General features: G+C 42.0%; 1 protein-coding gene across 2 annotated transcripts in view; it reads left to right on the top strand.

Annotated features, from left to right (window-relative positions):
- Nucleotides 1-26,394, top strand: part of TUSC3 (tumor suppressor candidate 3) — a 285,711-nt gene that overhangs the window by 121,656 nt on the left and 137,661 nt on the right. For both annotated transcript variants that reach the window (XM_034772412.1, XM_034772411.1), the window contains exons 3-5: nt 15,314-15,431; nt 18,188-18,328; nt 19,340-19,480. In XM_034772412.1, the coding sequence (XP_034628303.1) occupies nt 15,314-15,431; nt 18,188-18,328; nt 19,340-19,480 (400 nt within the window). The remainder of the gene's footprint in view (nt 1-15,313; nt 15,432-18,187; nt 18,329-19,339; nt 19,481-26,394) is intronic.

Below are 26,394 nucleotides of genomic sequence, written 5' to 3'. Positions count from 1 at the left end.
AGACGTGGGACTGCATTGCTACACAGCAGCAGCTGCTAACTGCCTTTTGGCGGTAGACGGTGCAGTAGACTGGTAGCCTTCATCGGCAATCTGGGTGCTGGCAGCTGTGGGGCTTGCCTTTTGGCAGTAAATGGTGTATTACGACTGTTAGCCGTCCTATTACAAGTCGGGTCATTGTACGTTAGCAGAGTCTTCCCCGAGAAGCCGATTGTGCAATAGGCCTGAAGACCATCGTCATACACCGCCCTGTATTTGCTGCCAAGCACCCAGAAAGATGCCGAGGGCTATCAGTCACACTGCACCGTCGTCTTAAGATGTAAAAAATAGATTTGCTCTGTATTCATTTGCTTCCCCCTCCCTCCGTCAAATCAACGGCCTGCTAAGCCCAGGGTTTTCAGTTTAATCTTTGGGGGGACTATTCTGTGTGACAGTTGTTTGTGTTTCTCCCTGATGCACAGCCACTTTTCTTGATTTTAATTCCCTGTACCTGTACCTGTACGCCATGTCGTCACTCGGCCCGCCCTCTCTCCTTCCCCTAGTCCGTCAGATACTACGTTTGCGCCACAGCTCATAGAGCCGAGAAGCGCCTTTCGCGCCTTTTCTTTGAATTCTGGGTTGAGATCCCAATGCCCGGATGATGCAAAACAGTGTCGCGGGCGGTTCTGGGTACATGTCGTCAGGCCCCTCCCCCCTCGTCACAGCAACGGCAGACAATAGATTCGCGCCTTTTTACCTGGGTTACCTGTGCAGACAACATACCACGGCAAGCATGGAGCCCGCTCAGCTCAGCTGAGCTCACCGTCACCATATGTCCTCTGGGTGCCGGCAGACGTGGGACTGCATTGCTACACAGCAGCAGCTGCTAACTGCCTTTTGGCGGTAGACGGTGCAGTAGACTGGTAGCCTTCATCGGCGATCTGGGTGCTGGCAGCCGTGGGGCTTGCCTTTTGGCAGTAAATGGTGTATTATGACTGTTAGCCGGCCTATTACAAGTCGGGTCATCGCACGTTAGCAGAGTCTTCCCTGAGCAGCAGCTCGTGCAATAGGCCTGAAGACCATCGTCATACACCGCCCAGTATTTGCTGCCAAGCACCCAGAAAGATGCCGAGGGCTATCAGTCACGCTGCACCGTCGTCTTAAGATGTAAAAAATAGATTTGCTCTGTATTCATTTGCTTCCCCCTCCCTCCGTCAAATCAACGGCCTGCTAAACCCAGGGTTTTCAGTTTAATCTTTGGGGGGGACCAGTCTGTGACAGTTGTTTGTGTCTCTCCCTGATGCACAGCCACCGTTCTTTATTTTAATTCCCTGTGCCTGTACGCCATGTCGTCACTCGGCCCCCCTCCCTCCTTCCCCTAGGCCGTCAGATACTACGTTTGCGCCACAGCTCGAGCCGAGAAGCGGTTCGCGCCTTTTCTTTGAATTCTGGGTTGAGATCCCAATGCCCGGATGATGCAAAACAGTGTCGCGGGCGGTTCTGGGTACATGTCGTCAGGCCCCTCACTCCCCCGTCACAGCAACGGCAGACAATAGATTCGCGCCTTTTTACCTGGGTTACCTGTGCAGACAACATACCACGGCAAGCATGGAGCCCGCTCAGCTCAGCTGAGCTCACCGTCACCATATGTCCTCTGGGTGCCGGCAGACGTGGGACTGCATTGCTACACAGCAGCAGCTGCTAACTGCCTTTTGGCGGTAGACGGTGTAGCATGAGTGATAGCCATGGGGCTGGCAGCCGTAGGGCTGCATTGCACCAGCCCCTTGCCAGGAGATGGTATATTGTGACTGGTACCCATCATCGTCGTACTGGTGTGGCTGTCAATCATGGCCACCTGGGCAGACATGCTACTGTTTCGATGATGATGGTTACCAGTCGTAATATACTATTTTCTGCCAATTGCCCAATATTGTCTGCTAAGCACCCAGAAGAGGCCGAGGGCGATGCTGGGTGCTGGCGGACGTGGGGCTGGCAGACGTGGGGCTGCATTGCTACACAGCAGCAGCCCCTTGCCTTTTGGCAGATGATGATATATTATGATTGGTACCCATCATCATCGTACTGGAGAGGCTATCACTCATGCTGCACCGTCGGCTGCCAGCTTAAGATGTAAAAAATAGATTTGTTCTGTATTCATTTGCTTCCCCTTCCTCCATGAAATCAATGGCCTGCTAAGCCCACGGTTTTCAGTTTAATCTTTGGGGGGACCATTCTGTGTGACAGTTGTTTGTGTTTCTCCCTGTTCCTGTACCTGTACGCCATGTCGTCACTCGGCCCTCCCTCCTTCTCCTGGTCCATCAGATACTACTTTCGCGCCTTTTTTCAGACCAGGCGCCACAGCTAGCACTGGGATCATGGAGCCCGCTCAGATCACCGCGGCAATTATGAGCACTATGAACACCACGCGCATTGTCCTGGAGTATATGCAGAGCCAGGACATGCCAAGGCGAAACCCGGACCAGGCGAGGAGAGGATTGCAGCGCGGCAACGAGAGTGATGAGGAAATTGACATGGACATAGACCTCTCACAAGGCACAGGCCCCAGTAATGTGGAAATCATGGTGTCACTGGGGCAGGTTCATGCCGTGGAACGCCGATTCTGGGCCCGGGAAACAAGCACAGAGTGCTGGGACCGCATCGTGCTGCAGGTATGGGACGATTCCCAGTGGCTGCGAAACTTTCGCATGCGTAAGGGCACTTTCATGGAACTTTGTGACTTGCTTTCCCCTGCCCTGAAACACCAGGATACCAGGATGAGAGCAGCCCTCACAGTTGAGAAGTGAGTGGCGATAGCCCTGTGGAAGCTTGCAACGCCAGACAGCTACCGGTCAGTCGGGAATCAATTTGGAGTGGGCAAATCTACGGTGGGGGCTGCTGTGATCCAATTTGCCAGGGCAATGAAAGACCTGGTGATAGCAAGGGTAGTGTCTCTGGGCAACGTGCAGTCAATAGTGGATGGTTTTGCTGAAATGGGATTCCCAAACTGTGGCGGGGCCATAGACGGAACGCATATCCCTATCTTGTCACCGGAGCACCAAGCCACCGACTACGTAAACCGCAAGGGGTACTTTTCAATGCTGCTGCAAGCCCTGGTGGATCACAAGGGACGTTTCACCAACATCAACGTGGGATGGCCAGGAAAGGTACATGATGCTCGCGTCTTCAGGAACTCTGCTCTGTTTCGAAAGCTGGAGGAAGGGACTTTCTTCCCGGACCAGAAAGTGACCATTGGTGATGTTGAAATGCCTATCGTGATCCTTGGGGACCCAGCCTACCCCTTAATGCCATGGCTCATGAAGCCGTACACAGGCAGCCTGGACAGGAGTCAGGACCTGTTCAACTACAGGCTGAGCAAGTGCCGAATGGTGGTGGAATGTGCATTTGGACGTTTAAAAGCGCGCTGGCGCAGCTTACTGACTCGCTCAGACCTCAGCGAAAAGAATATCCCCATTGTTATTGCTGCTTGCTGTGCGCTCCACAATATCTGTGAGAGTAAGGGGGAGACATTTATGGCGGGGTGGGAGGTTGAGGCAACTCGCCTGGCCGCTGATTACGCGCAGCCAGACACCAGGGCGGTTAGAGGAGCACAGCAGGGCGCGGTGCGCATCAGAGAAGCTTTGAAAACGAGTTTTGTGACTGGCCAGGCTACTGTGTGAAACTTCTGTTTGTTTCTCCTTGATGAACCCTCCAACCACCCCCCCCCCGACCCGGTTCACTCTACTTCCCTGTAAACCAACCACCCCACCCCACCCTCCCCTCCCCTCCCGCTTGCAGAGGCAATAAAGTCATTGTTTTTTCACATTCATGCATTCTTTATTAGTTCCTTACAGAGGTAGGGGGATAATTGCCAAGGTAGCCTGGGATGGGTGGGGGAGGAGGGATGGAAAAGGACACACTGCATTTTAAAACTTTAACTCTTATTGAAGGCCAGCCTTCTGATGCTTGGGCGATCATCTGGGGTGGAGTGACTGGGTGTACGGAGGCCCCCCCACCATGTTCTTGGGCGTCTTGGTGAGGAGGCTATGGAACTTGGGGAGGAGGGCTGTTGGTTACACAGGGGCTGTAGCGGCCGTCTCTGCTCCTGCTGCCTTTCCTGCAACTCAACCATACGCTCGAGCATATCAGTTTGATGCTCCAGCAGACGGAGCATTGCCTCTTGCCATCTGTCTGCAAGCTGACGCCACCTATCGTCTTCAGTCCGCCACTTGCTCTGTTCATCCCGCGATTCAGCCTGCCACCTCTCCTCTCGTTCATATTGGGCTTTTCTCATCTCCGACGTTGACTGCCTCCACGCATTCTGCTATGCTCTATCAGCGTGGGCGGACATCTGCAGCTCCGTGAACATATCGTCCCTCGTCCTACGTTTTCTCTTTCTAATGTTCACGAGCCTCTGCGAAGGAGAAACATTTGTAGCTGGTGGAGGAGAAGGGAGAGGTGGTTAAAAAAGACACATTTTAGAGAACAATGGGTACACTCTTTCATTACAAGGTCGCATATTTCGGCTTGCAGGCAGCCATGGTAGGCCACAGTGTTTTGGCTTTTTTAACCTTCTTAACATGCGGGAAAGGTTGCAAACAGCAGCGCATTTCCCATATCAAGGATGAATTGGGTTGTCCATTTAAAATGGGGTTTCAATGTAAAAGGAGGGGGCTGCGGATTCCCGGTTAACATGCGGCACAAACACAAGTAAACCACCCCCCCCCCCCCCCCACACACACACACACGATTCTCTGGGATGATCACTTCACCCCTCCCCCCACCGCGTGGTTAACAGCGGGGAACATTTCTGGTCAGAAGAGCAGGAATGGGCGCCTCTGAAGGTCCCCTTAATAAAATCACCCCATTTCAACCAGGAGAGCTTTCTGGAGATGTCCCTGGAGGATTTCCGCTCCATCCCCATACACATTAACAGACTTTTCCAGTAGATGTACTGGCCGCGATTGCCAGGGCAATGTAATCATTAAACACGCTTGCTTTTTTTTTGTAATGTTTACAAATAGTTACAAAGTTACACTCACCAGAGTCTCCTGTGTCCCCTGAGGGTCTTGGGTGAGTTCGGGGGTTACTGGTTCCAGGTCCAGGGTCACAAACGTATCCTGGCTGTTGGGGAAACCGGTTTCTCCGCTTCCTTGCTGCTGTGAGCTACCTACAGTACCTCCATCGTCATCTTCCTCATTCCCCGAACCGTCTTCCCTGTGTGTTTCTCCAGTGAGAGAGTCATAGCACACGGTTGGGGTAGTGGTGGCTGCACCCGTAGGATCGCATGCAGCTCCACGTAGTAGCGGCAAGTTTGCGGCTCTGCCCCGGACCTTCCGTTTGCTTCTCTGGCTTTGTGGTAAGCTTGCCGTAGCTCCTTAATTTTCACGCGGCACTGCTGTGTGTCCCTGTTATGGCCTCGGTCCTTCATGGCCTTGGAGATCTTTTCTAATACTTTTCCATTTCTTTTACTGCTACGGAGTTCAGCTATCACTGCTTCATCTCCCCATATGGCGAGCAGAACTCGTACCTCCCGTTCGGTCCATGCTGGAGCTCTTTTGCGATCCTGGGAGGACTCCATCACGGTTACCTGTGCTGATGAGCTCTGCGTGGTCACCTGTGCTCTCCACGCTGGGCAAACAGGAAATGAAATTCAAACCTTCGCGGGTCTTTTCCTGTCTACCTGGTCAGTGCATCTGAGTTGAGAGTGCTGTCCAGAGCGGTCACAATGAAGCACTGTGGGATAGCTCCCAGAGGCCAATAACGTCGAATTCCGTCCACACTACCCCAATTCCGACCCGCAAAGGCCGGTTTTATCGCTAATCCCCTCGTCGGAGGTGGTGTAAAGAAACCGGTTTAAAGGACCCTTTAAATCGAAAGAAAGGGCTTCGTTGTGTGGACGTGTCCAGGCTTAATTTGGTTTAACGCTGCTAAAGTCGACCTAAACCCGTAGTGTAGACCAGGCCTTAGTCTTAAAGGTGCCATAAGACTCTCTGTTGCTAATCTCTAGCAAAGTTATACATTCCATTTTTCCATTTTGAATCACATAAACTATGGTATTATAAAGCTGTTTCTGTCCACTCTCTGTGCTCGTTAGATTTATCTACTGTGTCTCCGTATTTTTCTCTATCTGCTGTTTCTTTCAATCATGTCTACCGCAATATTAAGGCATCTAAAGATATGTCAGCACTAGAAATGCTGTGCTATACTGTAGACACTTACTACAGCGACTGAAAGGGTTCCTCAGTTGCTGTAGTAAATACACCTCTCTAAGAGGTGGTAGTTAGGTCAATGGAAGAATTCTTCCACTGACTGAGTGATGTCTACACCAGGGTTTAATTTGGCTTTACTATTTCTCTCTAGGGTGTGACTTTTTCACATCCCTGAGTGACGTAGTTAGGTTGACCTAACTTAGCAATATAGACCAGCCCTAGTTTTTCTCTGTGTTTTCTATTTAAAATCTTTAAAGACAGTTAAAATTATCATGTTGCCATTGTAGGACTAACTATTATCTAGATCATTCCTGACAGGTGTTTGTCTAACCTGCTCTTAAAAATCTCCAATGATGGAGATTCCACAACCTCCCTATGCAATTTATTCCAGTGCCTTACCACCCTGACTGTTAGGAAGTTTTTCCTAATGTCCAGCCTAAATCTGCCTTGCTGAAATTTAAGCCCATTGCTTCTTGCCCTATCCTCAGAGATTAAGAAGAATAATTCTTCTCCCTCCACCTTGTGACAACCTTTCATGTACTTGAAAACGGTTATCTTGCCCCCTCTCAGTCTTTTCTTCTCCAGACTAAACAAACCCATAGGTCATGTTTTCTAGACCTTTAATCATGTTTATTGCTCTTCTCTGGACTTTCTCCAATTTGTCCACATCTTTCCTGACATGTGGCACCCAGAACTGGACACAATACTCCAGTTGAGGCCTAATCAGTGCGGAGTAGAGCAAAATAATTACTTCTCGGGTCTTACTTACAATACTTCTGCTAATATATCCCAGAATGATGTTTGCTTTTTTTGGCAATAGTGTTACACTGTTGACTCGTATTTACCTTGTGGTCCGCTATGACCCCCAGATCCGTGTCCACAGTACTCCCTCCTAAACAGTCATTTCCCATTTTGTATGTGTGCAACTGATTGTTCCTTCCTAAATGGAGTACTTTGCATTTGTCCTTATTGAATTTCATTCTGTTTACTTCAGACCATTTCTCCATTTTTTTCAGATCATTTTGAATTTTAATCCTATCCTCCAAAGCACTTCCAACCCCTCCCAGCTTGGTATCATCCGCAAACTTTATAAGCGTACTCTCTATGCTATTATCTGAATCATGTATGAAGATATATAACAGAACCAGACCCAGAACTGATCCCTGCGGGACTCTACTCATTATGCCCTTCCAGCATGACTGGAAGAGGGCCAGGGAAAAGGGTGGGAAAAGGGTGGGAGGGAGGATAGGAGCAGAATTGGAGAGAATATCCCGCTTCCACCATGCGAAGAACCCAGTGGTCTGAAGTTATTTGAGACAAAGCATGGAAAAGGTGGGATAGACAGTTGAAAAAACACATGGAAGGATCCATTGTTGAGACAGGTGCTCCATCCTTGGTCAGACCTTCAAAAGGCCTGCTTTGACCCTGATGAAGGTTTGTTGCTGTTAGGGCTTGAAATGTTTTTGTTGGGTAGCCGGTGTGTGAATACCAAACAACTTCATAGCCCGTGAGTCCTTTAGGCTGTGCAGCTTGGAGTCTGTTTGCTCTGAGAATAACCCTGCACCTTCGAATGGTAGATCCTGCAGGGTTTGCTGCAACTCTGTGGGTAGTCTGGATGCTTGTAGCCATGAGCTCCTCCTTTTGGCTATCCCGGAGGAAAGGATGAGGGCAGCCAAGTCCGCAGAGTCTAGTGAGGCCTGCAGTGAGGTCCACGCCACTGCCTTCCCTTCATCAATAATAGCTAAAAACTTGGCTCCGGAGTCTGGTGGGATCAACTCCTTAAACTACCCCATGGTGGCCCAGCAGTTGAAGTTATATCTGCTGAGGATAGGTTGCTGGTTCTCTGTCCTCAGCTGTAGGCCCCCTGTAGAGTAGACCTTTCCACCAAAAAGGTCCATGCTTTTCGACTCCTTGGATTTAGGGGTCGGCCACTGCTGCTCTGTCTTTCCTTCTCATTAACTGCGGCCACCACCAAAGAACATGGCTGTGGGTGTGAGAACAGGTACTCGTATCCCTTGGAAGGGATGAAGTACTTGCACTCCACACCTCTAGCGGTAGGCAGTATAGATATGGGTGTCTGCCACAGAGTCTTAATGTTGTTTTGAATTGTTTTTATCAGAGGCAGAGCTACCCTGGATGGGCTTTCTGGTGTGAGGATGTTGACCATGGGGCCATCAGGTTCGACAGCCTCCTTTGCCTGTATCCCCATGTTACGGGAAATCCTCTGCAGAAGGTCCTGGTGGACCCTATGGTTGATCAGGGTAGGACCCGAGTAGACCCGAGTAGAAGCTCCTGCCACCGCTTCGTCCAGGGATGAAGATGAGGAAGCCAGAGGTGGCACGGGGTCCTCCTGACCCTCCGGCCTCTGATCTCCTCATGGTCAGTGCTAGGAGCCTCTGAGGTGACCACTGTTGCAGTGACAGTAGCCTGGTCCTGCAGTGTGGCTTGTGCTGGAGTCGGTGCAGCGTCAACCTGGGTAGGTGGTGGGGCCTGTGCCAACATTGTGTCGGATCCCTGTGGCGTAGGCCTGTCAATGGTTGGTTGGGTTGCTTGGGTTTCGGAGGCCATCAAGCGGGAGTGCCTGGTGAGGGAACCCTGGGCCTGATGATATGCCCAGGGGGTCCAAAAGGGCCATTGTGCCAGGGGTCGCCACTTGGGGTGCCATGCTGGCAGTGTCTCCCTCCATTGCCGGTGTGATCTGTGTCTGCTGTGGCGAGAGTAGAAGGAATCCCCATCAGAATTGGACGAGACTGATCTTGACCGTGATGACCAAACTGTGTCAAACTGTGTTAAACTGATGGTACGGGGGACCGGTGCCGAGACGCCCATGCTGGGCACAAATGCTGCTTCTCTAGCAGTGCTGGGAAAGGGGAGCGTCTCCCTGTTGGTGCCAGGGAGCCATGCCCGGAACCTGATGCTTCAGAATGGTGTCTCAGCCACAGTGATGGGGAGTGGCGAACAGTGCTGAGAAGATGATGGTGAACACCTCATCATGGCCAGCTTGCCTCTAGATGGTGCCGGATGATAAGGCACTGGAGACTGTGCACTCAGCGCGCACACACCTAATCGGAATCGATATGAACAATCATTTGAAGAAGAAACATTAGCTACATATAAGAGGAACCCTTCAAGGCAGAAAACCAAAATCTAGACTGGACTGGACAGCTTTAAGCATTCCAGTATGTCTGATAGAGTTCAGACTTTCACTCATGATGAAAGACTAGTCTGTAGAAAGAGTATGAGAATTCTTAAAAAAAAGAACAGGAGTACTTGTGGCACCTTAGAGACTAACAGGTTTATTTGAGCATAAGCTTTCGTGGGCTACAGCCCACTTCATCAAATGCATAGAATGGAACATATAGTAAGATTCTATGCATTTGATGAAGTGGGCTGTAGCCCCCGAAAGCTTATGCTCAAATAAATTTGTTAGTTTCTAAGGTGCCACAAGTACTCCTGTTCTTTTTGCAGATACAGACTAACATGGCTGCTACTCTGAAACCTCTGAGAATTCTGTTATGGAGTTTGAATTTTCTGGAGCACTCTGTAGTATTTTTTATTATATATGTGACACATTTTCTACATGGAGTTGCAGAGACTTTAATGCATCTTAACCATATTTGGTTAAGATAGGTGTGGGTCTATTTATGTTTATCAGTATGTTTATTGATCTTCCCAGACTCATGGCCAAATAACTTAGTTATAAATTGTTGTTGTGTTGCAAGCAGGAAGTTAAAATATTTAAACACTCTTTCTTCTTTTTATTATTAGGAAAAATATTATTCCAAGTAACAAACAGCAAAATAATTGTAGCAGTAAAGAGTAGCAATGAACAAATCTTCTTATAAAGAGATGGAAAAGGCCTTCTAGATTTTCTGTTAGTCCATTCCCCTGCCAATGCAAGTTGTTGCCTATTGTATAGTTATTAGTGTTTTGTTTAATCAACTTAATGTACCATGTGATAATGCTTTCATCACTTCCCTGGGCAGATCATTTCACAGCTTAATAGATCTTACTGATTTTTTTTCTAATGTTCTGCCTACATTTTCTCTTTCTTAATTTTATTCCATTAGGTCTGCTCTACAGTTGAAAATTAGATTGGTTTATCTACGCTAGTCAGGGGTGTGAAAAATCTACACCCCCTGATGGGCATAGTTAAGATGACCTAAATCCCTATGTAGACAGAGCTAGGTCGATAGAAGAATTCTTCTGTCAACCTAGCTATTGCCTCTTGGGGAGGTGGATAACCCAAAGTGCTACAGGTGTGTCACTGTAGAGTCTTAATTGTAGACAAGTCCTTACTCGAGCATTATACTAAGCTAATTTTCTCTAGTTCTGCACCTGTTTTCACCTTCAGAAAACCAAATAGAGCTAAAGCTATACAAATGAGATTAGTCATGTAGACACATACACAAAGAAAACCCTCCTCTTTGCTGAATTGATTCTGTTTAACAAAACCCCTTGTAACAGATATGGCAATTTCCTGTAATATCCTTGAGAAAACTTATTAGGTTTAAATATATTTGGGAATTCATTGTATTAAATGCAAATATTATGTATTATTGTGGGCTGGGATTGTATGTAACCTCTCCAATGTAAGGAAATGTAATGTAAGGCCTACATGATCAAAACACTATTGAACAATGTGCCAGACAAGAGTGGACTTTTGGGATGATACGTATAAAGTAGATTTCCTGGGAAATATGTAGGAGGAGATGAATGCAAATTCCCTACCTCCAGTTACAAAAAAAATATCCTTTTGAAGCTATACACTGAGGAGCACGCCTTTGTCTCCTGATCACCTGTTATATGAGGCCAATATCAAAGGCCCAATCTGCATAAAGGAAAGACTGAGTTATTCCTGGTTGTGGGAGTTCTGAGCTAACACTGTTACAAACTTGCAACCACAAGGGAAAAAAACCCTTTGATGGGTTTGAAAGACTGACCTCTACTAAGGCCTTGTTAGTGTTGTAGTATTTACTAAGGTCTTGTTACTGTTCTGGCAGTTAGTGGATGGCAGGAGAGAGATCACTTGATCATTGCCTGTTAGGTTCACTCCCTCTGGGGCACCTGGCATTGGCCACTGTTGGTAGACAGGATACTGGGCTAGATGGACCTTTGGTCTGACCTGGTACGTCCTTTCTTATGTTCTTATGACCTCTGGTAAGCTTTTTGTTTGTGTGTAGGTTTTTTTTTATTGTTTGTAAGATTTTCTCTAATGTTTTTATCTTAAGAATAAATGTGCCTTCTTATAAAGAGCTGTATGGTGTCTTGTAACTGCTGGCAATTACAGCTGTTCATAAGCTCTGGAGAGAAAACCAAACATAGATGAGGCTTATTTAGTTAATCTGCTTTGCTAGAAATATCAAACCCATAATTTAATATGTGTTAAGCATGTGTCATGCAGGAAAGGAAACAACCTTGTACCAACAATGACTATTGTAAAAATACTGAATATCCTAGGTAAACAATGTTTAGATGGCACTGTGTCATCTAACCTGGTCTCTGCATCTCTCACTGGTAGATAATACTGCTGCCATTGCTGGTACTGCAGTGCTACCATCTCTGCCTAAACTCTTAAATGGTGGTAGTAACAGTAACGCTATTTGTGCACTTAGATACTCTATTCTCCTTTCTGGCTCAGCCTGATGAAAAAGTAATGCCAAACTAGCAGCATTGGTGTCTATTTCTAGTCTGATCATGGAGTCCTTTCATGCCAAGACCAAATACAGTTCCTCCCATACTTCTTCATAGCAGCTCACACAGCTAGTTGGAAGACGATGGCTGTATCTATAGCCTTTTCAGTAGTAAACGACTCCAATTTAAAAAAATAATAATAATAAATAAAAGATGGATTTTTTTTTTGCACCTGAGATACAATCCCCTCCTAGAGAACTACCATTTCTAGAACAATGTTGCCTAGTATTTATCAGAGTCCAGATAGGTGTTCCCAATCACTTCAGAAGGCTGTTAGCAGTGATGCAATAAATGACATCTGTCTAAGTAGATAGAGAAACATGATGGATTATGGAGATATTATGTATTGTAATAAGAATGATGTGATGCTATCTGATTGTGTACATAGTTAGACCAGGTAACAAATTGTATGAACCTATCACTGTTCATGTCATCCTTCCTTCTCCAGACCTTTCCATTATTTGTTATGCCCACTTCTGTGTTGTCTATAATTAGACACCGGTCCTTCAAGGACTTGTGTGCATGCTTAACTTCATGTACTAGGAGTAGTCCCATTGGTTTCAAAAGAGAGACAGCTATAATTTTTCAGCCACCTGCTCACCAGTTGAATTAAGAGCTAGCTTCAGTATTGAAGTGCAAATATTTGAATTTTACCCACTTTTGCTCTTTACAGAATGCCTTGTCAGTGTCTTTATAAAAGCTGCTCTAGAGAAGTCTTACAGAATACTTTGCTAAGTTACCTTCAGTAAGTTCTAAAAATTGTGTTCCAAAACCACTCTGTGGCAGAACGTGCAAGTAGACACATGAAAACAAAAACAGCAACAACAAAACTTAGAAGCTAAGCTCTCTTCTGAAAAGACAGATATCCATTAAATAAATTGGAAACTGATTTAATTTAAAGATGCAAAGTATACAAAGATGGGGACAAATTAAGAAACTTATTGACTAGTAGAGGCATAACTATAATTATAATTCTTTTATGATTTTACATAAATATAACAAATATGAAAGGGTAGAATAAGGAGAATGATAGCATCAAGATGAAATGATGTTATCATCTTGTTCTTATAATAAAAATGGTAAGGTTTTAATATAACAGGTTTAACAGAACAGTGCCCTATAGTTATTACTTAAGCATTTGCAGCAGTCATTTGATGCTGCTTGACTGCCCTCTTCAGGATGCCAATGAACATGTTAGCCTATTTCAGTGTGAAATACCAAACTCTAGAAATTACCAAATAACATTTTCTGTACTTTCAAATCTAGTTTACCAAATGGGATTAAAAAAAAATAGTTGACAAGGATAAAAGTTAAGTTTTCATTGTACTTCACGTGAGATTGACTTAAATGGATGATCAAGTTTCACTTTTTATTTTTTATAGTGGTGCATTTGCCCATGCATGTTATTTCTCTTGGTACACACAGCTCCAGAAGTGCTGTGTGCTGAGGTGGCATTGACTTCAGTATTATGGCTTGTTTTTAATGAGAAGAATAAGCATGCTTTCAACACTTTTTTATGAAAGACTGCTTATACCTGCTTCCCTTTTCTTCCTTCTCATATATATCTGCCTATATTCATTGTAACTCAAATCATAGACAAGGGTTGCAGGAGTAGCCAAATAGTTGCTGTTAATACCTGTATACCACGCCGTAACGTACATGCAACATGCTTTACAAAAAATCATTTTGTGAGAAGTTTTAAAAACAATGTGTTCATACTATTTTTGTATCCCTCCATCTGAAAAGACAGGTAGATAAAGGCCAGGTCTCTGTAATATAAATAATTAATAGAAAATATTGAAATAGCCACAGACAGAGCTCTGTGGGGTGGAAATCTCCACAAATATCCCCTCAATCACTTTGAGATGCCCCCTGATAAATTATACAGTTGTTTTGCCTCCAAGTCTATGTGGTTCCAGGGCTATTCATGCAGATAACTTCTTCACTGGTAATGCAGTTCTCTCATCCCCTCAACCCCTTTCTCTCCGAATCTTCCTTTAAAAGTAATTTTCTGAGCACCAAGAGGGAGGAGTGCAAAAGATAATGTAGTGTCATGCTGCATTATTTTTCTCTCTGGCTCTTCCTTGAGGTTTGGGAGTAGGGAGCCTGCTGGAGGGAGGGGGGGAGGAATGTGATTTTCTAATGCTGATAGAAATTACTACAGACTGCAAAAAACTATACTTTATTTTGTGTTGGTTTTTAAATATTTTTGAAGGAAAGAATGTTGAATAGGGATGTTATTGGCAACTCCACCCACTTTAGATCTGCCACTACCACTCCTTTTGTGGCACAACAATTTTCAGTGTAGTATTGACAGAGCTCTTTCCATGTATCCTTTGTTTTAGGAGTAATGTTACATTGGTATATAGCAGGGGTGGCCAAACTTACTGACCTTCCAAGCTGCATACAACAATCTTCACAAATTCAACAACCGGGACACACCTGCCCGGACTCAGGGCTGCATCCCTGCAGAAGGCTCCTGATGCGGCTTGGGGATTCAGCTCTACTTCTGCTGAAGCCCCGAGGCTCAACAGGTGCGCCCCACAGAGTTGAAGTCCCAAGACCTCCCTCCTTGCTGGGCAGAAGCCCCAACCCCACCACCCCACTGCAAGGCAGAAGTCCTGAGCTCCCGCACCCCCGAGTCTGGTAGGTGAAGGTGGGAGGGGGCTACGTGAGCCGCACTTCAACAATAAAAGAGCCGCATGTGGCTCTCGACCCACAGTTTGGCCACCCCTGGTGTATAACTCAATGTTCTACTCATCTGAATCAATGCTTATTTGGAGCAGTTTTGAGCATATAAATCCTGATACTGGATCTGCATTGCCACAAGGGTGTCTCTCTACATGAATCAATTTGCAGGTTTGGGGCCATATTTTCCAGCACAAACTCTAGGAGCATTTAACTTACACTTTTTGTAAAGCTTTTTATGTTAAAAATGTTAAAACCCATTTCATTAGTATTTTGTTTGTGAGTTTTGTTGCTTAGATAGCTATTATAAATTAACTGCATGCAATGTAGTTGTAACCATGTCGGTCCCAGGATATTAGCGAGACAATGTGGGTGATGTAATATCTTTTATTGGACCATTTTGCTGTGATGCTCAGAGTACCAGAACTGAAGAACAGCTCTGTGTGGCTCAAAAGCTTTTCTCTCTCACCAGCAGAAGCTGATCCAATAAAAGATATTACCTCACCCATTATAAATTAATTGTAATTCTGGAAAAACAAACCAACAACAAGAACCCACCACCGCCAGGCCATACCAGCCAAAATCTTTTTTGGTAGAGAATTGAGAATGTGTTTGCTACAGTTTTAGGTAATCCCTCTGTTTTGGATTGCAATCGTTACAAATGGTTATAGAATCTTTACTGGTAGTCAATTACATACAGATATCTATATTTTTTTTATCTGTATCTATGCCTTTTTCCCTAACAGGCAAGCTAATGAAGAATATCAAGTGCTGGCCAACTCATGGCGCTACTCATCTGCTTTTTCTAATAAATTATTCTTCACTATAGTGGATTATGATGAAGGGGCAGATGTTTTTCAACAGGTAAAAGGTGTTGAATGATGTCCTTTTAACTTTGTTTAATATATATCACATATTTTAAGTACTGTGGGATTTTTCTGTTAGATAATATAATAAAGAATTATAGTGGGGGGGAAAGTCTGGAAAACTGTGGTTAGTCACAGGAATTTCTATAATGCACTGCTTGGTAGCTATAGCAGGAAACACCAAAAATGCAAAATGGCCAATTTTGCTACGTCATATGTAGTCTACCATATTAGTTTTCAGATATATCAAGTTTAAGTGAAGTTTATCAAACCATTGTTAATGTATTGGTAGTTGCTTCCATTGGACATTGTAAAACAAATTGACTCCAAAATTATGTGAAGTGCAGTGAAAATCACAGTTGTAGCTAAACTTTCCCATAGGTTCTCTTGACATAAAAAAGTACTTAATAAGTATCATCTTACATGAAGACTTCAATTAAATGTTTAATACCCTTTTTATCTTTGTAGAATAATCAGTCTTGGGACTCTTGTAAATAGCTATGGTTGCTTTACAGTGTGGAAAACCAATTATTAGCAAATACGCTAGTCCCGCAAATTCACTTTGGTTTGGGTACTCAACTGAAGTTCAACTTGAATCATAATTCCAGAAAGCAAAATATTTTTTTCTCTTTGAAGCTTAGCCCCCTGCTTGGCACTAGAAGATGAATTAATAAAAGCAAGAAGCAGTAGAAGTTACTAACCATTTTTACTCCCTTTTGGTGAATTGTGAGATATTAAACTGTGAAGCAAAAAAGCAGATCTACAGTGTTTAAACAATACACAGTAAAGCTTGGATGATTTTCCAACAGAATAGTTAGACCACATTGTATAGAAATAACATGCTCTCTCCAAATTTTGCTTTTTATTTTTAGTTCAAATATGTATTTTTGCACACACACACAGAGCAAATTATATTCAGTAGATGCATTTGGCCCAATTCATTCTGGTGTAAAGAAATACAACTCCATTTATGTCAGTGGACTTACACTTGCTTATGTCTACATTGTATTTTGTTCATTATCTTTGAGAACTCCAGCTATTTTGGATATCTGTGAAAATAAGAGGAACTAACAAGTGATCATATTGTCCAGTAGGTTTTTGAAGAAATATTATTTTTGCCAGAGTTTATATAGGCAAATGTAACAAGACAGTGGACATCTGAACTAATTATAATAGCACAGGAGATTTAATTCTTAACTGTAATACTGGTAGCTAAGCTACTGCTGCAGTTGCTGTATACTGGTTCAGAGTTGACATAAAAGCATGTCAGTAGATTTGATTTCACCTTTCATTCTGATTATATAGAAATGGGAAACCAATTGTAAGTCTGGTGCAACTAGGCTGTCAGCAGTCTTTAAAAAAAAAAATACCTGACAGAAGATTTCTATATCTGAGCATCCCACTAAATTCAACTGTTTTACAGCAATCTTCTTAACACAGTTCACAAACATATTTTTCTTTCAACAGTTGTTCATTAAAGGATGGGGCATATTGTATTTAGAAGAAAATAATATTTTAGTATCTAGTTTATTTTTCATAAATTATAAATTGAACTGTGTATTTGATGTTTAACTAAAGCATTTATGTAAGTTAATAACATTGATTTTGTTGGAGAGCAGCAAGCAAGGCAGGTAAATAAAATGGCACTGCCCTTGTATCGTTAGAGAACTCAAATAATTTCATTCATATTTAATCATTTCAATATTTTCCAATGATAATTTTATATTTAATTTCAAATCACTTGATAAATGTATTGCATTATTATTTTCTGAAATCCAGAAAGTTTCATACACTAAAATATGAGATGTTTCATATACTAAAATATATTTCCCTGTCCTGTTCACCTTGCTAGGGAATATTTTTTTCACCACGAATGTCCAGCAGGGGGGCCTGTCACTATTTTCTGTTTGTTTTCAAATTGACAATATTGGGAACGTTCACTGGATGAATTAATATTTAAGACCCCAGTGCTCTAAAGATTTACATGTATGCTTAACTTTACACAGTGTGAGTAGTCACATTAACATAAGAACATAAGAACGGCCGTACTGGGTTAGACCAAAGGTCCATCTAGCCCAGTATGCTGTCTACTGACAGTGGCCAATGCCAGGTGCCCCAGAGAGAGTGAACCTAACAGGTAATGATCAAGTGATCTTTCTCCTGCCATCCATCACCACCCCCTGACAAACAGAGGCTAGGGACACCATTCCTTACCAATCGTGGCTAATAGCCATTAATGGACTTAACCGCCATGAATTTATCCAGTTCTCTTTTAAACGCTGTTATAGTCCTAGCCTTCACAGCCTCCTCAGGTCATCCACATAGCATTTAAGCTTTTAAGTATGTGCTTAAGTTTTTTTCAAGATTGGGATGTAATTTAAGTCTTGTGACTTTGTGTAATATAAATAATATTTTTAAAGATGCTGCTTTGCTAGTTATGTAGCAGCATAAATGAGCATCTTAGGAAAAATACTCAACAAAGGAATGCTTAAAATTGAAATATGGTTTATGTAATGACTACTGTGCCTTAAAAAGCCCAATTGAAGAAACTGAAGGAATGTTAGCTCTGAGCACTTTTTTAGTAATAGAAAAATATATTTAAATGTTTGAAAATAGTAATTTCAAACTTTGGAAAGCCACTAATATTTTTCTGACTAATAGTATCTTGCCAGTGTCTATGGTAGGAAGAAGGCAAACAGTTGCACAAAGCATATTTGAGTTATTTAATATTGTGGTGCCTTCTGTTTTTTGTAGCTCAATATGAACTCTGCTCCGACATTCATGCATTTTCCTCCGAAAGGTAAACCCAAGAGAGCTGACACCTTCGACCTGCAGAGAATAGGATTTGCAGCAGAGCAGCTAGCTAAATGGATAGCTGACAGAACGGATGTCCATGTAAGTCATTTGACAACGTTAAGACTGATCCAAACTTAATCTGCCTACAGTATGATGAACTGACACCAAGCACTGTTTTTCCCCTCACGTATGTTTATTTATCAAATGAAATCCACAAAAATAGGTTAAAATAATACAAATATGAGCTGCGATACTTGAGCGCACTGTGGTAACTTCAGCAATTTGAATGTTGCATTTCAGTCTTGGTTTGGTAGTTATATTTTCATCCAGTCTTATTCTAGCACAAAATGAGTGATAGTATTGTGACAATTAGTTGATAAATGTGAGTGTATTGGCAATGTTACTTAAAAAACGAAGTTTGAAGTTTCCGAAGTGTTTTATGCCAAAATAATGGCACAGACATAATAATCTGCAAACATGTTATTTAATTATTTTTATGTAGTTGAATATTATATACAATTGTTCTTTAAAGGTGAAATCAAAAACTTTCTAAAATAATAAAGAAACATACTGCTTAAATTCCCAGTTCAGTCACATGCAAAGGGACTATTCTCAGACAGACAAGATACAGTGGATGTGGTTTAATTAGGCCACAGCTTTATTCACTTAAATCTGGGAATACCCAGCAATAACTCATGCAGTGCAGGTGATCTTTTTTTCCTTAATCACTTCCACCTATTTGGGAAGACTGCCATCAGCGCTTACCCTCCCCGCTTGGATCCAGCCAATTACTGAGACCCTACTGCCCTCCACTCATCTGAGGGCAAAGGGGGGTGGGGGGCAGGAAAAAGGAAAGGGGATGGGTTCTCCCCAGTCTGTCAGATATTAAGTCCCAGTTGTGTGACAGTGTTAGCAATATTCCCTATCATCAATACTTATTATCTGTACAAGAACATCCTTAACATAGAGAATACTGTGCATTCAGTAGTAGATATTGGGTTATTACTACTGTGTGTGTGTGTGTGTGTGTGTAATATTGCATCACTTCTGTTTGTCACAAAGTGAAAGAATAATTGATACTTTTGTTTTCTCCCCTCCTCCCCCCCACAGATTAGGGTATTCAGGCCTCCAAACTATTCAGGCACTATTGCACTGGCTCTTTTAGTGTCACTTGTTGGTGGCTTGCTGTACTTGCGAAGAAATAACTTGGAGTTCATCTACAACAAGACTGGCTGGGCAATGGCAGCTCTGGTATGCCAACATTTAATACTGATATTTTTTAACATTTCAGTAATATTGTAGCAGTTTTAAATTTTTGTATGCAATGACAGGATGTAAATGCCACTTGCATAGTAATTTAAAAAGAACTGCAGTAATAAGTTTGTCAGAATGAGACAATATTGAATATAGACTGATAATATGAATAGCTTGGCTAAATCTCATGGGTGGTAAACTTTGCTAGTTGGGGGGTGTATACAACTAAGAATTTACTAATTTGTTAATTAATAATAATTAGCTCCAGTGTTGGTGGTGGTGAAATATGTAACTGATCACCTGATAATGATGGTGAAATGTTAAGGGAGGTTAGAGAGGCTACAAAACCAGAAAACGAAATGATAATGGGTGATTTCGACTATCCTCATATTAACTGAATATATGTCACCTTAGGGCATGGTACACAGAGAAATTTCTAGACACCATAATTGACTGCTTCTTGGAGCTGCTTCTTGGAATCCACAAGGGGAGAGAGGCAATTTGTGATTTAGTCGTAAATGGAGCACAGGATCTGTACATGATGTAACGATAGCTGAACTGTTTGGTAATAATGACCATAATTGAATTAAATTTAGTGTCTTTGGAGGGAGTAAAACACATGGCAAAAGAACCCCAGCACAGTAACATTTAACTTCAAAAAAGGAAATGACACAAAAATGAGGACACTAGTTAGACAGAAATTAAAAAGAGCCGTCACAAAGGTAAAATGCCTGCAGGCAGCATGGAGACCACTTAAAAAAAATATAATAGAGACCCAGACTAAATCACAGAAACAAGTAGGGGAACCAAAAGAATGTCACCATAGTTAAACAGCAGAGTAATAGAGGCTGTTACAGGTAAAAAGGAGTCCTTTAAAATTTGGAAGTCAAATCCTAATGCAGAAAATAGGAAGGAGCAAAAACTTTGGTAGGTTAAATATAATAAGGCAGGCCAAGAAAAAATATGAGAAGCAACTTATTGAAGAAACAAAAACTAACAAAAAAATATTTATAGTACATCGGAAGCAGGAAGCCTGTCAAGCAGGCAGCGGGGCCACTAGTGACAAAGGAGGTCCCAAGGAAGGCAAGCCATTACAGACAAGCTAAATGAATTACTTGCATTGGTCTTCACTGCAGAGGATGTGGGGGAGACACCCACATTAGAGCATTTCTTTTTGGGCAACAAATCTAAAGTATTGTCCTAAATTGATGTGTTAGTAGAAGAGGTTTTAGAACAAATGGATAAATTTAACTTTAATAAGTCGCAGTGAGCATTTGGCATTCACCTAAGAGTTCTGAAGGAACTTGAATATGAAATTGCAGAGCTACTAACTGTAGTATGTAACCCACCACTGAAATCAGCCTGTGTACCATATGACTAGAAGGTAGCTAATGAAGCACTGCTTTTTAAAAAGAGCTCAAGAGGAGATCCTGGCAATTGCAGGCCAATGAGCCTAACTTCAGTACCAGGCAAATTGGTGGAAATTACAGTAAAGAACAGATACCTAGGTAAATATGATTTTTTTGGGGAAAGAGTCAACGTAGCTTTTGTAAAGGGAAGTCAAGCCCCATCAGTTTATTAGACTTTGAGGGAGTCAGCAGGCATGTGGATAAGGATGATCTACTTGAGATTGTGTACTTGGATTTTTGGAAAACTTTTGCAAGGTCCCACATCAAAGGCTCTTAAGAAAACCAAGTAGCCATAGGATAAGAGGGAAGGTCCTCTCATGGATCAGTAACTGGTTAAAAGATAGGAAACAAAGGATAGGAATAATTGGTGAGTTTTCACAATGGAGAGGGGATCAGTGGGGTCTATTCTATTCTAGGACTGGTGCTGTTCAACATATTAATTAATGAGCTGAAAAAGGGAATGAATAATGAAGTAGTGAAGTTTGCAGACAATACCAAATTATTCAAGATAGTTAAATCCAAAGCAGAGAACAAGTTGTTGTTACAGAGGGATCTCACAAAACTGGGTGACTGGGCAGCACAATGGCAAATGAAACTCAGCATTGATAAGTACAAAGTAATGCACATTGTGGAAAAAATAATCCCAACTTTCTTTCTTTCTTTCTTTCTTTCTTTCTTTCTTTCTTTCTTTCTTTCATATAATATAATATAATATAATATAATATAATATAATATAATATAATGGTAAATTTGCTTTCTTGAGTGGTAATAGCTAATTTAGTACTTGGAGTCACCATGGATAGTTCTCTAAAAACTTCAGCTCAATGCACAGCAGCAGTCAAAAATGCTAACAATACATAATGTCACTATCTAAATCCATAAATATAATGTCACTATATAAATCCATAGTGCTCCTACACTTTGAATACTGTGTCCAGTTATGGTCTCCCCATCTCAGAGGATATAGTGGAACAAGAAAATGTTCAGAGAAGGGCAACAAAGATGGTTAAGGATATGGAAAGGCTTTCATACAAGGAGACACTAAAAAGATTAGGACTGTTCAACTTAGAAAGAGATGACTAAGGGGGGATATGATAGAAGGCTATAACATTGTGAATGGTGTGGAAAAAGTGAATAGAGGACTGTTTCTTACCTCTTTCCCACAATACAAAAAACATGGGTCACCCAATGATATTAACAGGCAGAAGGCTTAATACAAACAAGAAGAAGTACTTTTTCACACAACACACGTTGCTGTGGGATGTTATGATGGCTAAAGGTATAACTGGGTTCAAAAAAGAACTGGATATATTAATGGAGGATAGGTCCATCAATGGCCATTAGCCAAGGTGCTCAGGGACAGAACCCATGCTCAGGGCAATCCTAAACTTCTGACTACCATAAACCAAGAGTAGGAGACACATGTGGATCACTCCATAATCGCTCTGTTTTGTATGCTTCCCTTAAATCTCTGGTATGGGCAGGATACTGGGAAAGATAAACCATGGTCTGACCCAGTATGGCAGCTCTTATGTTCTTAACTTGGGTTAGTAGAGATGTATTTTAACCAAAAATATTGCAAAGGTTTCAAGTGGCCATTATTGCCATTGTATTGCAGCAACTTTTTAAAAAAATGCAAAGGAAGTGGTGGTAAGCTTCAGTAGTTAATGTGGAGATAGAATGAGTAACTTTATAATAAGGCTAATGGAAATAAAAAGGATTTTGTAAATATATGAATGAGAAAGTGATCCAAAGAAAGAAGATCCATTAATAAATGAAGAAAGGGATAAAATTATATTTACAAATAGCTGAATAACTCCTTACTTTAAAAATCTGTTTTCAAAATAAGAGAGTAGAAATTTAGATGCTTAGATAAAAGTAGTTTTTGAGAGGAAAAACTCAAACAGAACCAGTGAGCTGATTTAGATTACTATATTCTAAGACATCAAGGAAATTAACGAACAATTTTGTTTTACCTCTCACGCTTTATTATGGTTCATTGATTTATAATTTGCCAGTGCCCAAAAGGCTATAGGAGGCTTGGCAGAAAACAGTCTCTGCCACACATAGTTTATAATCTCAATTTTAGTTATGACCCAGCGAGCGAGCATGGAAAACTATAAGTAGAGCATGCTGGTAACTGCTTTCCCAAAAGTCTAACTTCTTTCCTTATCAAAACAATGGCACAAATATTGACAGGGGAAAAAATTGAGAGACAGATACCTATTGCTTAATTTTCAGAGTCACTAAGCATCAGCAGCTTCCATTGAATCAATCATAAATGAGAGCTGAAGTTGCCCAGCATCTCTGGAACATTAGGCCACTAGAGGACCCTTGTAGTATTCATTTATATAGAGACGATGTAGCAAGATGTCATAACTATAAAGGGAAGGGTAACAGCTGTCCTGTGTACAGTACTATAAAATCCCTCCTGGCCAGAGACTCCAAAATCCTTTTCCCTGTAAAGGGTTAAGAAGCTCAGGTAACCTGGCTGGCATCTGACCTAAAGGACCAATAAGGGGACAAGATACTTTCAAATCTTGGGGGCGGGGGAAGGCTTTTGTTTGTGTTCTTTGTTTGGGAGTGTGTTCGCTCTCGGGACTGAGAGGGACCAGACATCAATCCAGGTTCTCCACGTCTTTCTAAACAAGTCTCTCCTATTTCAAACTTGTAAGTAAATAGCCAGGCAAGGCATGTTAGTTTTCCTTTGTTTTCTCAACTTGTAAATGTACCTTTTACTAGAGTGTTTATCTTTGTTTGCTATACTTTGAACCTAAGACTAGAGGGGAGTCCTCTGAGCTCTTTAAGTTTGATTACCCTGTAAGGTTAATTTCCATACTGATTTTACAGAGATGATTTTTACCTTTTTCTTTAATTAAAAGCCTTCTTTTTTAGAACCTGATTAATTTTTCCTTGTTTTAGATCCAAGGGGGTTGGATCTGTATTCACCAGGAGTTGGTGGGAGAAAGAAGGGGGGATGGTTAATTTCTCCTTGTTTTAAGATCCAAGGGGTTTGGATCTGTATTCACCAGGGAATTGGTGAAAGGTTTCTCAAGGCTTCCCAGGGAGGGAATCCATTGGGAATGGTGGCAGCGGGACCAGAGCTAAGCTGGTAGTTAAGCTTAGAAGTTTTCATGCAGGCCCCTACATTTGTACCCTAAAGTTCAAAGTGGGGATACAGACTTGACACAAGGTCTTAAAGCAAATTCTCAGTGCAAATTCCTCAATCCCAGAAGTATAAATATATAGAGACATCATCCTTGAATTATGGTTGCTGATAAGTAACTTCAAGTTCCCTTTCCAGACAGGTCTGTTTTACTGCAACAGTGGACAGAAAACCATAAATGTGTACATACCTACATTTTTAAAAAGGAAAAAGTGATTATAGCTTGCCCCACATATTTTAGCAAGGAACAGGGTGAAGTAACTTAAGGGGTCTAGTTTTTAAATTGGGGCAACCCTTTGTGCTTCATCGTAAAGAGAGATAATGGCGGAAATGGGAACAGAATCTAGAGGTAAAATTCTGGTTCCATTGAAGTTAATGGCAAAACTTCAATGGACTTCTGTGGGGCCAGAATTTCATCTGAGGCATCCAAAGCTCCAGTCCCCAATTCTAACACCTTTTGTACCAAAGAAAATTGGGCTTGCTATATTTTGTACTAATTTCATGTGTGTTATTTCCATATTGCCACCATTTTTATTAAAATAATTATTTTTAGGTATGGTAGTGAGGGAGCTTAAATTTGTGAAGCACTTCAGCCTAATTGCTACAACAGTCCTAATTAAATTCCACAACAAGGATTACTTAAATTATTGGCCTACTGTAACAGCACAACAAAAATAGGTTTTTAAGAAAGTAGATTCTAATTCACATTGTGGCAGAAAGTTTTACAAGACAGCAATATGCAATAAATATTTTTCGGTTTAGAACTTGAACCATAAGGATGTGCAATCTTTTGAATGGACTAAATGCATCTGTGATACTGGCAGACGAGGCACCAGCTTATGCCAAGGCTCTCATGTCTCAACTGAACACGGATAAATACATAGCTGGAATCAGTCTGGCTCACATGTATGTTAGTATAGTTAAAGCAGGTATTAGAATTATAAGAATGTGTTTAGTGTTTAAACTTTATGGGATGCTTGTGAGTTGCTGCATGCATTAATCTCACTTATAAAATCTGTGTTCCACATTGTAAGGTAATATTTAAGCATTTGTATTGTAAGCCTCTGTGATTGTGTAAATCACCAGACCGGAGAAAGATATAAACTAGTGTAAAGAGTTGGTCTCCAACAGAAGGTTTTATGTCCTGGCCAATGAGGAAGGCCCATCAAACCAGACAGACTATTGTAAAACATAGAGAGAATAAAAGACTTTATTGCTTGGCTCTTGTCCCCCCTTCCCCCCCCTCCCCCGAAGAGATGTCATACAAGTGAATTCCTCTCATCAGCAGAGTTCACAGCTGAGAGCACATAGGGGATGAGGGGTGGGAAGGGAATAAAAACCCCTAACAAGAAATCTTGCTGCTTGAAATCAGGGGAAGGGGGGGGGGGGGGCAAGCATAAGCAAGGGATCCTCAGTTGCTTTTAGGCATAAGCAAGGGATCCTCAGTTGCTTAGCTGGTTTAGCCCTAAAGGCCATATAGTGTTTGCTTATTATAGAAGCTACAATTAGCTTTTGAAACTTAAGATTGTAACTTATTTGTGTATGAATGTTTACCTGCTTTAACCTTGTGACTATCTCTCTTGATTCCTTTTCCTACTTTATTGGCTACAAGCATTGTCTTTGGTCTGAGATCTAAGATGCAATTGACCTGGGTAAGCGACTGGTCTTTTGGGACTGGAAGTAACCTCAATATTGCTGTGATTTGTGGTGAAAGGAACCATCTGTCACAAAGGTACGCTTACCTGAGTGGCAAGACACATAGGAGTACCCCGGAGGAGTGCCATGCTAAGGCTGTTATGGTGCCTGAGGAGTTTACACTTGGTATTTGGTTGGTGAAATATGAGTATAAAACTAACAACCAATTTGGGGTTTGTGCCCTGCTTCTTAATAGTCTGCCCTGAGATTGGTACTCACACTCTTGAGCCATTGCAGGATAGTTTGACAGTTTCCATATTAAATTTACAGTGTCAAACAGTCTTTTTCTGGAATCAGTGATATTTTTTATTCTAATTTCCTCTTCCAGTGTTCTCTACGCACACATCACCAGCTTGACTTTTTGTTTTGTTTTATTCCATAATTCTGCAGTTATTGTGTCATTATGGTTGAAAGTCTATAGTTGAAACAGAGTTAGTCCAGTACCATGGAAAGCTAGTATTTCAAGACATAAATAAACTCAATTTTTTAACCTGGGTTCTCTTAGAGAATGTGCAAGATTAAGGAAGTTTAAAAGTCTAAAGAAAAAAATGTTTCTTGAAATGGTTATATGTTAATCCTACTAGTGATTATCTATACTTAAATTTCTGATCCTAATTTAGTAGTCTTCACTCACATGATTA

The sequence above is a fragment of the Trachemys scripta genome, chromosome 5 (assembly GCF_013100865.1).
Source record: "Trachemys scripta elegans isolate TJP31775 chromosome 5, CAS_Tse_1.0, whole genome shotgun sequence".
Classification (NCBI taxonomy): domain Eukaryota; kingdom Metazoa; phylum Chordata; order Testudines; family Emydidae; genus Trachemys; species Trachemys scripta.
Note: the sequence above shows the minus strand (reverse complement) of the source record. Positions and strands in the feature narration are given on the sequence as shown.